The 15,215-nt window shown below is 43.1% G+C and overlaps 1 protein-coding gene across 1 annotated transcript in view; it reads left to right on the forward strand.

Annotated features, from left to right (window-relative positions):
• The first annotated feature begins 1,278 nt into the window (after positions 1-1,278).
• AGK (acylglycerol kinase) overlaps positions 1,279-15,215 on the forward strand; it is a 101,955-nt gene continuing 88,018 nt past the window's right edge. The window contains exons 1-2 of the mRNA XM_007983186.3: positions 1,279-1,398; positions 5,549-5,663. Coding sequence (XP_007981377.2) covers positions 5,563-5,663 — 101 coding nt within the window. The 5' untranslated portion in view covers positions 1,279-1,398; positions 5,549-5,562. The remainder of the gene's footprint in view (positions 1,399-5,548; positions 5,664-15,215) is intronic.

Genomic DNA, 15,215 nt, shown 5'->3' on the forward strand with positions numbered 1-15,215 from the left:
CCTTTTTTTGTTTGTTTGTTTGTTTTTGTTTTGAAGCATTCACCTAGGGGGACATAAGTAAGATGCATGTCTACACGTAGGAAATGCGCAGACTCAAGCGCCATGGGGCAGGAACCATGAAGGGCGTTGTACCTGAGCATACCCCTAGTGCCTGTTGCAGGCCCTAGCACACCTTCAAATGTTGGTTGACAGGCCGGGTGCTGTGGCTTATGCATATAATCCTAGCACTTTGGGAGGCCGAGGCCGGCGCATCACTTGAGGTCAGGAGTTCGAGACCAGCCTGGCCAACATGGTGAAACCCCCGTCTCTACTAAAAATACAAAAAAATTTAGCTGGGCTTGTTGGCACGCACCTGTAATCCCAATTACTCGGGAGGCTGAGGCATGAGAATTGCTTGAACCCGGGAAGCAGAGGTTGCAGTGAGCTGAGATTGTGCCACTGCACTAGAGCCTGAGAGACAGAGTGAGACCCTGTCTTAAAAAAAAGTTGGCTGACTGAATGCTGGAAGGAAGAAGGACCTGGCTTGGTCCCCACACCAATCTGGGGGGCGAGTACAGAGTGTAAACTGTCTGGAGGTTGGCATTGGCCTAGCTTCTCTGTTGCTCTCTTGTTCTTTAGAATCCAATCAAGCACCTGTGGCCAGAGAGATGTGTAAAATGGAAACCGGTCCCACCAGCCCCTGACTGTACCCCCTCAATGCCTTCTCGCCCTGTTTAATGTCATGTCCAAACTTCTGGCCGCGGTGGCCTGTCTCCACCTCTCCAGCTTCCTCGCTTGGCTTGGCCTTTCTCCTTAGCTCTCTCTGCCTCACCCGCACCGGCCTGCAACTCGCCAGACTGCCCCAGGTTTCTGAGCTTCTGCACAGGCCCTTCCCTCTCCAGGCTCTCTCCCCTGGATCTTTGCTTCAGCTGCTCCTTCTTGACATTCAGGTCTCAGACCAATGGCCCCGTACTCAGAAGGCCTAGCACAGGCCGCCTAATTTCACGCAGTTCTCCCCCAACCCGCGCTGCCTTCCGTCACCCGTTTCATTTTCTTCGTGGCCCGGAGCACCATCTCCAACGGCCTTGTTCATTTAGTTGATTTTCCGACTTAGTTCCAGGCGCTAAAGCAGTGTTACCTTGGCAGACTTCCCATCAAATATTATTGCGCAAAGGATGGATGGATGAAAGGAGGAGTGAGCCAATCAACGAGGGAACGCGGGGAAAGGCAGCCTCAGGGCGGCAGGCCCTGCCACCCCCACCGTCCCTGGGCATCCGAGCAGGTTCCCGCCCCCGGCCCGCGCGCGCTCGCAGACCCGCGGCGGAACCCGAGGGCGGCGGCAGCGGTTTCCCTTGAACGAGCCGGGGAATCTGGAGGGAGCACACAGGAAAGGCAGAGCCGCGAGCTGGACCAGCCGTGGTGAGTGCAGCGGCGTCCGGGCGGGGAGCGGAGTGCGGGGCGCTGGGAACGGGCGCGCGAGCGGGGTGGGAGTCGGGATGGGGTCCGGGGCGCTGGGCGGAGCCTCTGGAGTCGCGCTGGGCCGAGAGCCTCGGGTACCCGAGCATCAGGCGTCGTGGGTGCAGGCGGCTGCGCGGCTTGAGGGTAGGGGGTGCGGGCCTGGCCGGCGCGGCGGGGGAGAGCCTCGCGCGGATCTCATGGTCACTGCGGGAGTCAGCTGCCCTGGGTTCGACCAGAGCTGTCGCTAACTTGTGAACCCTCCCTCACTCGTCCCTTGGACTTAAGTATAGTCCTTTGCAAAATGGGGCCAATAGTATCCCATCCATTGATGGGATGGTTGGTTCATTCATTCTGGCGCATTACTAGGTTCTGGTGCTGCAGATGGATAGACAGAACTTGCCCACGAGGGGTTCACTGTCTAGTGAGAAAAACATTTCCACCTGGATGCTCCACAGGCATGTCAAATTCAGTATCTCTTAAACCGCACTACTCTTCTCCACAGACCTACCACTCAAATCTAAATGATTGAAATCACTATTCAATCAGTCACCCAAGCACAAAAACCTGGCTTGGTTCCTCCTCTCTCACTTCCTACAGTCAGTGAACCACCAAGTGCTGCCAATTTCTACTTTCTAAAGCTTTCCAAATCCATCCTTTATCTTGGTTTGTTCTTTTAGGTACCTAGAGATTATGGCAATAACTTCCTAATGGTTCTCTTTAGCTTTAATTTTAGCTTCTTCCAGTTCATTTTTCATTCTGCTACAAAGTGGTCTTTTAACAGTTCAAATATGATTATATCACCCACCTGCTTAAAGCTCATTAAAGGTTTTTCGTTGTCTTCAAAATAATAGCCAAAGTCCTTAGTGTGGGTTCAAGGTCTTTTCTAAACCCCCCGTGGTCCTCAATCCTTTATCTCTAAACCACTGTTTCTCAAAGTCTGGTATAGTGGTGACCTCCATTACAACCAACATGGGAGTACTTGTTAAAAGTGAAGATGACAGCTTAATTCCAAAACAAATGAGACTCTTTGGGGCGGGGGCAGTTTCCAGGATTCTGTGTTTTTAAAAAGTCCTGCACTAAAGGTTGAGAACCCCTGTTCTAGACACTCCAATTTTTACTCTGCTGTTGATGGGGTACAGGACACACTGCCCCAAAATATGACTCGTTGGCATTAGAGGAAACAACTGAAGCAGGAAAGTCACTTTGTGGCTTTCCACTCTTCTCTCCTCAAGCAGGCCATGAAATAAGTCTTTGACCTTCTTCTGTATACGACCCTCCTGTGAGAGGTGCTCATCCTATGAGTATAGGATCGAGGAAAGGAATGCCCTTATCTTTGAAGACACAGGTACACAGAGAAGAATCTGAACAAACAGGCCTTGCCAAGTTCTCCCTAGCGTATTACCGTTAGATCATACCCCCTTTTTCCAGTCATACTTCTCCACGGCCGTCCACTCTGCATCAAACCTAGCATAAAAATACATGAATTTACCTGTTTCTGGGTATTCATTTTCTTAGGAAGGTTCCTGTGTCGCCTAAATCTTACCTTAAATAAATATGTATGTTTTTGTCTTGTTAATCTCTCTCTTGTTATAGGGGTCTCAGCCATGAACCTAGTTCTCCTCTCACTACCTATGTATGTTTCTCTCAACACACTTTACTGTCTTTTATGACTTTGTACACTCTCAGTTTGGGCTACTGTAAAAAAAAAAAAAAAAAAACACCAAAAACTGGGTGACTTAAACAACAGAAATTTAATTCTCACAGTTCTGGAGGCTGGAAGTCCAAAGTCAGGGTGCCAGCATGGTTGAGTGCTTGGTGATAGCCCTCTTCCTTGGTTTGTAGATACCTCTTCTTGCTGTATCCTCACAATGCAGAGAGACCATCTCTGTAGAGTCTAGTCTTATAAGGACACTAATCCCTTTCATGGGAGCCACTCTCATGACCCAATTATCTCCTGAAGGCTCTATCTCCTAATACCATCTCACTGGGGATAGGGCTTCCATATCAGCATTTTTGGGGAACACAGCATTCAGACAATAGCATCCACAAAGCTCCTTTGTTACTTTAGTGACTCCTCCTCATTCTTCAGGGCTCAGGGAAGACTTCATTGACTGTGCGTCACTCCCTCAGCCCTAGACCAGGTTAGGTTCATTCTTGCAGACTCTCAGAAAGCCTTGTGCTGACTCATTTATCTCACTGTACTGCAATCATAATTGTATAATTGTTTTAGCATTGTGGGTTTGACAGTTGTGATTACTTGAGAATGAATGAGACCGGTTCTTCTCTGCCCTCACCCTCAGCACAGAGCCTACCACATAGGTGTTTATTAAAGAGCTCTTGAATGAAGGAGTGATTTAGGGTCAGATGGAGAGGAGTTCAATAATTAGTTGGGCCTTTGGAATCATGTGTCAGCCTGACGGTGTATGGGATTCACAGGAAGATGGTCTCCCTGGCACTGGCTTCACTGCTGCTTTCAATAAGGATGCTTCTTCCCTTGAGAGGAATTTTAACCAATGGAATTTAAAGGGAGTCATAAAAGAACTGGACTTTTAAGTGGAAACAGTTTCTTTTTCTTGGTCTATATACCTCACTAACAGATAGTCATAAAAATTTTTTTCTTAAATTTTTGTTTATCTAGAAAATAATTAAGTTCACTTTCAAAAACTTAGAAAGTACATTGCAATTTTAAAAATAAAATAAACATCACCCACCATTCCACAACCTAGAGGGATCTACTTTAAAATTTTGGTTTTGAGCCAGGTGCAGTGGCTGACGTCTATAATCCCAGCAATTTAGATGGCCAAGGTGGGATGATTGCTTGAGGCCAGGAGTTTGAGACCAGCCTGGGCAACGTAGTGGGACCTTGTCTCTAACAAAAAATTAGCCAAGTGTGGTGGTACGTGCCTGTGGTTCCAGCTACTCGGGAGGCTGAGGCAGGAGATTTTTTTGGGCCCAGAAGTTATAGTGAGCTACGATTGTGCCACTGGACTCCATCCTGGATGACAGAGTGAGACCCTGTCTAAAAAAAAAAAATTTGTTTTTGTTTAATTCTATTAGTTTTTTTTTTTTTTAATTTATACTCATGTTTGAACGTAATTGGGATAATGCCAATTATATATGGCTTTTTATCCTGTAATTTTACTTAACATTATGTTTTGGGTTTTTTCCACATCAGTACAAATTTGGGGTAAAAAAATAATTGCTATTTAACTTATTCATTGAACAAATATCTCTTAAACAGCTATTGTATGCCGGATCTTACTTTAGGCATGGGATACAGCAGTGACCAGAACAATGTCCTTACTCTCATGGAGTTTACATTCCAGTAGGATCAGGCTAATAAAGGAGCAAGTGAATATAAGCATCATCAAATAATAAGTGTCATGAAGAATATTCTGTTGTGTCACTCTGTTTTTTAGTAAAGTCTTCCTAATTTGCCGCCTTTAAAGGAGTGTGTGAGTGTCTATCATTTTATTATGTCATCAGTGAATACGATCATTTAAAAAATTATTTTGGTCAATAATGATCTCTGTAATTTGCATGTCTTTGATTATTCAGGAAGTTGAACATTTTTAGATAGCCATGTGCATTGCCTCTTCATTGAGTTTTCTATACATGTTTTCTGTTTCTTTTCCTGTTGAAGACCTGGTATTTTCTTCGATTTTGAACTCGCCCTTCGTATTATTATTGTGTTTTGGGGACACTTATGATGGATAGACAAATGTATACTCTTAAACAGTGGTACAGTGAGGCTGTAAGGAGTCAGAAAAACCAGAGGAAGCCTGGAATTCCCTTCCTCTCTTTCTGCCCTATCCCTCTTCCTTCTATTACCATAAGGAAAAAGTGATCAGAGAGGGAAGAAGTATAGGTTAGGTGAAAATATGTGAAGGAAGAAAGAAAGGTGGATGTGTGGGTGGGTGAGAAGATGAAGATGATGGGAATAGAAGGGAGAAGATGAGCTAAGGCCAGAGGAGAAATGGTAAGGAGGAAGAGGAATGAGTGGGAAAAAGAGTGGGAGAGGATAAAAGAATGGAAGATAGAGTAATAGGGACATTACATGAAGATCATGGATAAATTTTTTTTTTTTCTTTTTCTGCCTTTACTAATCTAGCAAATCTCTAGAAGATGACGGTGTTCTTTAAAACGCTTCGAAACCATTGGAAGAAAACTACAGCTGGGCTCTGCCTGCTGACCTGGGGAGGCCATTGGCTCTATGGAAAACACTGGTAATTATCTGACAGCCCCACTCCACCTTTGCACCCACAGCGAAACAGCCCCAAAGAGCTTTGGGTTAAAATCTTGTTCAGCTGTGCTTATCTCTATAAAACATGTGGTGTAAAAGAAAAATCAATGCGATTCAAAGCAAAAACAAAGACTTCTTGTACCCAGAGCTGGAACTACATGTATACTCATATCCAGTGGATAGAGAATAAAGTAGATCAGAAAGGAAGCTATTTTTATTCATTACATTTATAGTTGAAGAAATTAAGACATCCTAGAGAAAGATAAGTCCTTTCCCAAGTTAGTAGTGTAAACACCAAAAATCTGAGACAGGGCTTAGTCAATTTAGTAAGTTTATTTCACCAAGGTTAAGGACGTGCGCCTGTGACACAGCCTCACGAGGTCCTGATGACATGTGCTCAAGGTGGTCTGAGCACAGCTTGGTTTTATACATTTTAGGGAGATATGACACATCAATATATGTAAGATGAACATTGGTTTTGGTCTGGAAAGGTGGGACAACTTGAAACAAAAGTGAGACAGCTGAAAGTAGGGAGGAAGCTTCTAGGTCATAAGTAGATAAGAGACAAATGGTTGCATTCTTTTGAGTTTCTGATTGGTCTCTCCCAAGTAGGCAATCAGATATGTATTTATCTCAGTAAGCAGAGGGATGACTTTGAATAGAATGGGAGGCGACAGGGCGCAGTGGCTCATGCCTGTAATCCCTGCACTTTGGGAGGCCGAGGCAGGTGGATCCTTTGAGGTCAGGAGTGGCCAACATGGTGAAACCTCATCTCTACCAAAAATGCAAAAATTAGCCAGACAGTAGTGGTGCACACCTGTAGTCCCAGCTGCTTGGGAGGCTGAGGCAAGAGAATTCGCTTGAGCCTGGGAGGCTGGGATTGTGATGAGCTGAAATCAGGCCACTGCACTCCAGCCTGGGTGGGAGAGTGAGACCCTATCTCAAAAAAAAAGAATGGGAGGCACTTTTGCCCCAAGCAGTTCCCAGCTTGACTTTTTTTCTTTAGCTTAGAGATTTTGGGGCCCCAAGATTTATTTTCCTTTCACAGTAGTAAGCAAGGACTGGAACTCATGTCTCCCTGGCATTTTATTCCTTCCGTTTCTTACTATAGTCTCTTGATCTGTCATCAAGGGACACTTACTGAATTTGTTCCTCTATCCCCTGTGACTATCTTCTTCTATCCCATTAGCCTACATTGATTTAAATGAGAAGTAAACTTTCAAACCTTTTGTTTAAATAAAGAATTCAGAGGAGTCATGGATTTTATTAGTCTTCATGCATGGAGGGAGAAGAAAGTGCCAAAGCTCCTCTTCTAGTTTAACACGATACTAAGATTTAAATAAACAGATAAGTTTTTGTATAAAAATTATACAAATTATGAAGGCAGCCAATCAAATTGCAGTCTTTTGGAGATTAAGGACTACATTTTAAGTATGTAGCAACACTAAAATCCAGATGTCTTAAATGACTGCTTTGTTGAACAGAAAACAGAACAATTACTCTTTGAACTAAAAGTCTTAACATTGGAAAAGAGATTCATATTGATATTTTGTGAACACTCAATTCACCACTGTGAGAATAACTTTATGATACAACATGATGGCTGCTTTTTTTGCAGCTGTAGACAAATTGGAATATATTCCCCTTCTTTTCTTTCTAAGTATTGTCAAGGCCAGATGCTCAAATTCCATTAGCCAGCATCTAAGGAAAAGAGCAAACGTAAGAAGTTTAAAATTTGTAGTTAAGAAAAGGGTGGAGCAGATATTTTAACAAATAGAGCCTGGAATGTTTGGCTTCTCCTTTTTCTAACTACACTTGAGTCCTCAAGGCCCCTTTGCAGGCGTATCCAATCTAGGTCATGGCTAGGTCAGTCGGGGGAAATTCCCACCCACTGAGGATTCCTGCTGTTTCTAGGTGAAGATTCAAGGAACTGTGTACTCTGTTCAGGATGTCTTTAGAGGAACCATGATAAGTTCTTGCACATGTAACCTTGAGACTTTAAAAAAGGACCATTAAGTCTTCAGGACTAACGGAGGCCTTATTCTAAATTGGATCTGAAACAGCTTGAGCCAGAAGTGTGGTGGCAGCCTGGAGGCCTCATTTTGCTCTTTCTCCACCCTTGACATTCAATGTTACTGCTGCAAATGCAAACTCCTGTTGTCCTATTGCTCTTCTTTTTCTCAGACTGTTCTCTTGCATGATTTGGTACTATTTAGCCTTTTTAAAAAAATTGTGGTGAAAAAACACGGGACATAAACATTTGCACCTTAACCATTTGTAAATCTACAGTTTGATGGTGTTAAGTATATTCACATTGTTGTTCAACAGATCTCTAGAACTTTTTCATCTTGCCAAACTGAAACTCTGTACCCATTGAACAACTGCCCATTCCTGCCCCACCCCAGCTGCCCTTGACAACCACTATTCTACTTTCTGTTTCTAGGAATTTGACCACTTTATACTTTGTGTCAGTGAGTCATATAGTATTTATCTTTTTGTGGTTGGCTTGTTTCACTTATAATGTCCATAATGTTTATCTTTACCTTTTCTTTTTTTTTTTTGAAATGGAATCCTGCTCTGTCACCCAGGCTGGAGTGCAGTGGTGTGATCTTGGCTCACTGCAGCCTCTGCCTCCCAAGTTCAAGTGATTCTCCTGCTTCAGCCCCCCAAGCAGCTGCGACTACAGGCGTGTGCACCATGCCTGGCTAATTTTTCCATTTTTAGTAGAGACAGGGTTTTACACTGTTGGCCAGGCTGGTCTCGAACTCCTGACCTCAGGTGATCTGCCCGCCTTGGCCTACCAAAGTGCTGGGATTACAGGTGTGAGCTACCGTGCCTGGCCTATATTATCTCTAAATGTAAAGATACATTCTTTACATTTAAAGAGGTATGGCCTTTATATCTGTCAATGGACATTTTGGTTACTTTTACCTCTTGACTATTGTGAAACATGCTACAATTAACTCGAGTGTACAGATACCTCTTGGAGATCCTGTTTTTAATTGTTTTGGATATATGCCCAGAAGTGGGATTGCTAGATCATATGGTAGTCTATTTTTAATTTTTTGAAGAGCCTTCATACTATTTTTCCATTGTAGCTCATCATTTTACAATCCCACCAACATTGTACAAGGTTTTCAGTTTCTCCACACCCTCGTCAACACTCATTATTTTGTTTGTTTGATATGGGCTATCCTTATGGGTGTGAGATGATATGTCATTGTGGTTTTGGTTTGCATTTCTCTAATGATTAAGGAAGTTGAGCATCTTTTCACATGCATGTTGGCCATTTAAAAATCTTTGGAGAAATGTCTGTTCAAGTCCTTTTTCCATTTTTAATTGAGTTTTTTGTTGTTGTTGTTGGCTTGTAAGAGTTCTTTATGAATTCCAGATACTAACCCCTTGTGAGATTATAGAATTTGGAATATATTGTTTCCTATTCTGTAGCTGGCCTTTTTACACGATTGATCATGTCCTTTGATATATGTTGTTTTTAGTTTGGTTAAGGCCCATTTGTCTACTTTTGCTTTTGTTTGTCTCTGCTTTTGGTGTTATATTTAAGAAACCATTGCTAAATCCGGTGTCAGGAAGCCTTTCCCTGTGTGTTCTTCTAGGAGTTTTATATTGGGTCTTACATTTCGGTCTTTAACAGATTTTGAGTTAATTTTTTTTATATGATATAGGGGTTCAGCTTCATTATTTTCCATATGGATATCTAGTTTTCTCAATACCATTTGTTGAAGAGACTGTCCTTTCCCCATTGTGTGGTCTTGGCATCCCTGTTGAAGATCATTTGACCATATAGATGAGGATTTATTTCTGGGCTCTCTGTTGTTCATTAGTCTATATATCTGTATTTATGCCAATACCACACTGGTATGATTACTGTTGCTTTGTAATATATTTTAAAATTCCGTAAGTATGAGGCTTCCATCCTTGTTCTTTTTCAAGATTGTTTTGGATATTTGGGGGTTTCTTGAGATTCCATATGAATTTTGGGATAGTTTTTCTATTTTTGCAAAAAATGTCATTGGGATTGCGTTGAATCTGTACATTGCTTTGTAGAATAGACATTTTAACAATATTAAGTCTTCTAATTTATGAACATGGGATGTCTTTTTATTTAATTGTCCTCTTTAATTTCTTTCAGCAGTGTTTTGTAGTTTTTAGCATGTCTTTTACCTACTTGCTTATGTTTATTCCTAAGTATTTTATTCTTTTGATACAATTGTTAATAGGATTGTGTTCTTAATTTCCTTTTCAGATTGTTCATTCTTAGGATATAGAAATATAACTGATTTTTGTGTGGTGTGTATTCTGCGACTTTGCTGAATTTATTAGTTCTAACAGCTTTTTTTTTTTTTTTTGGTATAGAATCTTTAGGGTTTCTACATATAAGATTATGTCATCTGTGAATAGGGATAATTTTACCTCTTCCTTTCCAATTTGGATACCTTTATTTCTTGTTCTTGCCTCATTGCTCTGGCTAGAACTTCCTGTGCTATGTTGAGTAGAAGTGGTGAGTAACATCTTTGTCTTATTCCTGATCTTAGAAGAAAAAGTTCCAGTGTTTCAAAATTGGGTATGATGTTAGCTGTGGGGTCATGATATATGGCCTTTATTATGCTGTGATACTTTACCTTTTGTTGCCCTCCCCCCATTTTTTTGCCTATATATCCCCAACCTTTTCACAGAACAGTGCTCACGTTCTTTATACCAAACTTGTTTTTACCATGAGAAAGTCTTACCCTGTCGTCTTCTTGAGTGGAAGCTGCCTTGTCCTTTCTTTCTTCTTCTTTTTTTTTCCCCCCCGAATCAGGTCATTTTATTATTGTGGTTTTTACACATTTTATTTTAATAGTTTTTGGGCAACAGGTGGTGGTTTTTGGTTACGTAGATAAGTTCTTTAGTGGTGGTTTCTGAGATATTGGTGTACCTGTTACTGGAGCAGTGTACACTGTACCCAGTGTGTAGTCTTTTATTCCTCACCCAACTCCCACCTTTCCCCTGAGTCCCCAGAGTCCCTTATATCATTTTCATGCCTTTGTGTCCTCATAGCTTAGCTCTCACTTATAAATGAGAATATATGGTATTTGGCTTTCCATTCCTGAGTTACTTCACTTAGAGTAATGGTCTCCAACTCCATCCAGTTTGCTGCAAGTGCCGTTATTTCATTTTATGTTATGGCTGAGTAGTATTCCATGGTGTATATATACCACCTTTTCTTTAGCCACTCGTTGGTTGATGGGCATTTAGGTTGGTTCCTTATTTCTGCAGTTGCAAATTTTGCGCTATAAACATGCATATGCAAGTGTCTTTTTCATATAATGACTTTTTTTCCTTTGGGTAGATATCCAGTAGTGGGATTGCTGGATTTAATGGTAGTCCTGCTTTTAGTTATTTAAGGAATCTCCATACTGTTTTCCATAGTGGTTGTACTAATTTACATTCCCACTAGCAGCGTAAGTGTTCCCCTTTTACCACATCCATGCCAACATCTGTTATTTTTAAATTTTTTAATTACGGCCATTCTTGCAGGAGTATGGTGGTATCTCATTTTTTTTAAATTTGCATTTCCCTGATAATTAGTGATATTGAGCATTTTTTCATATACTTGTTGGCCATCTGTGTATCTTTTGAGAATTGTCTATTCATGTCCTTAGGCCACTTTTTGATGGAATTATTTGCTTTTTTTTTGCTGATTTGTTTGAGTTCCTCTGCAGTGGAGTGCCAGTGGGGAACAAGGACCTCTTCTCCAAGGCCCTGTGTGATCACAGGCTGCCTGCCTGTTGGGGTTTAGGTGCAAACTTTCCCTACTGTGTCTAGTGCTGCAATTTTGTCTGTGCTGTGAGAAACTACCCACAAGCAGAAGGATCTGGAACTCAAGGCCTGCTCTTCAGATTCTTTTTTACCATGAAGTGATTCCTTGATGTCGTGCTCTCCTGCTCTTCCTAGGGATGGGGCTTCCTGAGAACCAAAGTGCAATGATTGTTACTGGTCTTCTGGATCTAGCCACCCAGCAGGGATAGCGGGCTCTGGGCCAGTGCTGGGGAATGTCTGCAAAGAGTCCTATGATGTAATCCATCTTCAGGTCTGTCAGCCATGGGTACCAGCACCTGCTGTGGTGGAAGTGGCAGGTGAATGATGTCGACTCTGAGGATCCTTGGCTGTAGATAGGTTTAGTGTGCTGGCTTTCTTGAATGCTGGTTATGCAAGTAATGAAGTTGTCACATGGATAGACTCAGGACCTTTGGTTAGCCAGGATGTTGCAGGCAGTGGTGTTAGCTGTTGTTTTCTCCTTCCTGGTAGCAGTGTTACTCTGTCATGAGTTGTGGTAATGGCCTGAGTTGGTTGACCTTCAGCCAGGAGGTGGCACTTGCAAGAGAACACCACCTGCGGTAGTAATAGTGGGATTTGAACTTGCCCTAAGTTGGGGCAAGTATTCTGGTTTCTCAGGTGATGGGTGGGGCCATAAAACTCCCAAGAGTTTCTATATTTTGTGTTCAGCTACCAGGGCTCATAGAGAAATACCTTCAGGTAGGGGCAGGGTTAGGTGGGTCTGAGCTAAGACTGTCCTTGGGGAGGGCTTGCTGTGGCCACTGTGGGGTATGGGGAGGTGGTTCTCAGGCCAGTGGGGTTATGTTCCAGAGGGTATTATGGCTGCTTCTGTTGTGCCGTGTAGTTCACCAGGGAAGCAGGGGATAGCTGGTAGTGAAAGGCCTCATCCAGCTCCCACGCATTTAGTGAGGCTGTTCTCACTTCCAGAGTGCTCTGCTAACAGTGCCAAGTTTAGATCCAGGCAGCCTGTGCGCAGAACTCAGACCTGCCCCAGGTCATAAGCTTCCCCGCTGAGAAAGCAGGCAAGGCTTTCAGGCCACACTCTCCACACTTGTCTGCCCACAATGTTGGTGGCTCCTGCAAGATATAGTCAGGGATGGCATCTGTGGGCTTGAGCTGGAGACTGGGTGTGCCTACAAGGTTCTTCCTGCTGCTGCTTCTACTTTTTTATTTCACACAGTTCCCTACATTTGTTCCAGCTCTGTGTAAGGCTAAATCCTTTGCCCACGATCTGGATTTTCAAATTCCCTGGTGGGGATGTGTGTTCAGAGGCAGGTTTTCCCCCCTCACGCTTTGGGGAATCACAGTTTTTCGTCTGTCTTGCAGCATTTGCAACAGCGTGTCACTTCTTTCAAAGGATCTGTGAATTCTTTCCGTTTTCCTGCTACATTCCTGTGGTGGTTCTTGGAACAAAAGATCACAGTGTGATTCTCCACACACTGTTCTGTCTGTCCAGGTGGGAGATGCAATGCACATTAGCCCTGCCTTTTATCCGTCATCTTGCTCCCATCTCTGTCCTTTCAAATGGGATCGGGGTGTAAGGATGTTGGGATTCTCCTGGCCCTTCAGTAGCTGTTCCAAACCATTTATCTTCCATCTTATACATCTTCCATCCTTCAAGCCTTATATCTGGCTATCTAATAAAACCATAAATATTCCAGCCTTCTAGGATTTCGGTTACATTCAGCTTAGGCTTTGGTGCCTGGCTTATCAATGTCACTTTCTTTCTAAGTCCTGTTATCTTCCCGGACACCCCGAGTGTCCATATGGATGACCTACCTAACAACCTACCCCCACTTTCCTTGACTTCTCCTGTATCTGCAACTTTGACCCACTACTCCACCTTCTTCCAACTTCACCCCCTTCTCATTGGTTGAATGCTAAACTTTTATCACTTGCCCCTGTTCCACTTCGGTATCCCATTCTGTCATTACGGCCTGCTATTATTCCAGTTTTTTTCATTCCATTACTTCTGCTCTTCAGTGTTGTTAGGATTTCTTGTCCCTTGGCGCCTGTTTTCTTCCCAATCTATCACTCTTCCTTGCTTTTTATCTTTTTTATATCGTAGATTCCTTGATCCAACACATCATACGTTCCTCAACTCCATTTTTGACGTCATTCCTGGGCTTTTTAATCTCTCATTTCCTCTCATTTTCACAACTAAAGGTTTGTTTTTGTTTTTGTTGTGTTTAGAGATGGGATCTCGCTCTGTCACCCAGGCTGGAGCGCAGTGGTGCGATCATAACTCACTGCAGCCTCAAAATCCTGGGCTCAAGTGATCTTCCCACTTCAGCCTCCTGAGAAGCTGAGACTATAGGTGCATGACAGCACACTCTGCTGATAAAACTTTTTGAATAGGTTCTCTCTGCTTTCCTATCTCCCACTCATGCCACATCCTCTCCAATTTTCATTATAATTATTTTCACCAGTTTTATTTTGCATTCCTCTTGACCACTGTATTAGTCTGTTCTCATGCTGCTAATAAAGATACCTGAGACTGGGTAATTTATAAAGGGAAGAGGTTTAATTGACTCACAGTTCCACATGCTGGGGAGGCCTCAGGAAACTTACAGTCATGACAAAACGGGAAGCAAACACATCCTCCTTCACATGATGACAGCAAGGAGAAGTGCTGAGCAAAAGGGGGAAAGCCCCTTTATAAAATCATCCAATCTTGTGAGAACTCACTTTCATGAGCACAGGGTGGAGGTAACCACCCCCATGATTCAATTACCTCCTGTTGGGCCCCTCCCATGACACATGGGGATTACGGAAACTGTAGTTCAGGATGAGATTTGGTGGGGACACAGCCAAACCATATCAGCCACTCAGCTTTAGACCCTGTTGACTCTCCTTGAAATGCTTCACTTTTTTGTCTTTTGACTCCCCAAATCCTGTTTTTCCTCCTCTGTCTCTGCCTGTTTCTTCTTCTTCTCCTTTGTTACTTCTTTTTTTTTTTTTTTTTTTTTTTTTGAGACGGAGTTTCGCTCTTGTTGCCCAGGCTGGAGTGCAATGGCATGATCTCAGCTCTCCGCAACCTCTGCCTCAGCCTCCCGAGTAGCTGGGATTACAGGCATGCGCCACCACGCCTGGCTAATTTTGTGTTTAGTAGAGACAGGGTTTCTCCATGTTGGTCAGGCTGGTCTTGAACTCCCGACCTCAGGTGATCCTCCCGCCTCTGCTTCCCAAAGTGCTGGGATTACAGGTGTGAGCCACCGTGCCCAACCTCCTTTGTTACTTTTCTCTTCCCTTCTACTCAGGCATTAGAGGAGTAGCTCTCTAGAACTCTGCCCTAGGCCGCCTTCTCACTTTATATCCTCTTCCTGCATGATCTCATCACTCATGATGTCTTCAGTTACCAGCAATATGAAGCCATCTCCCAGATTTTTGTCTCTATAAAGACCTCTTTTGAATTGCAGACTTGTATATACATTCAGCTACTTATTTGTCTATTTGGATGCTTCACGGGTGCCTCAAACTTAACAGATGAAAAATAAAGTAAAAAGCTTTCCTGCCAAACCTATTCCTTCCCAGTAATTGGTACCACTCACCATCCAATCTCCCAAACTAGGCCAGGCGTGGTGGCTCATGCCTGTAATCCCAGCACTTTGGGAGTCCAAGGCAGGCGGATCAACTAAGGTCAGGAGTTTGAGACCAGCCTGGCCAACATGGCGAAACCCTATCTCTACTAAAAATA

This window comes from Chlorocebus sabaeus, chromosome 21, assembly GCF_047675955.1.
Source record: "Chlorocebus sabaeus isolate Y175 chromosome 21, mChlSab1.0.hap1, whole genome shotgun sequence".
NCBI classification, from domain to species: domain Eukaryota; kingdom Metazoa; phylum Chordata; class Mammalia; order Primates; family Cercopithecidae; genus Chlorocebus; species Chlorocebus sabaeus.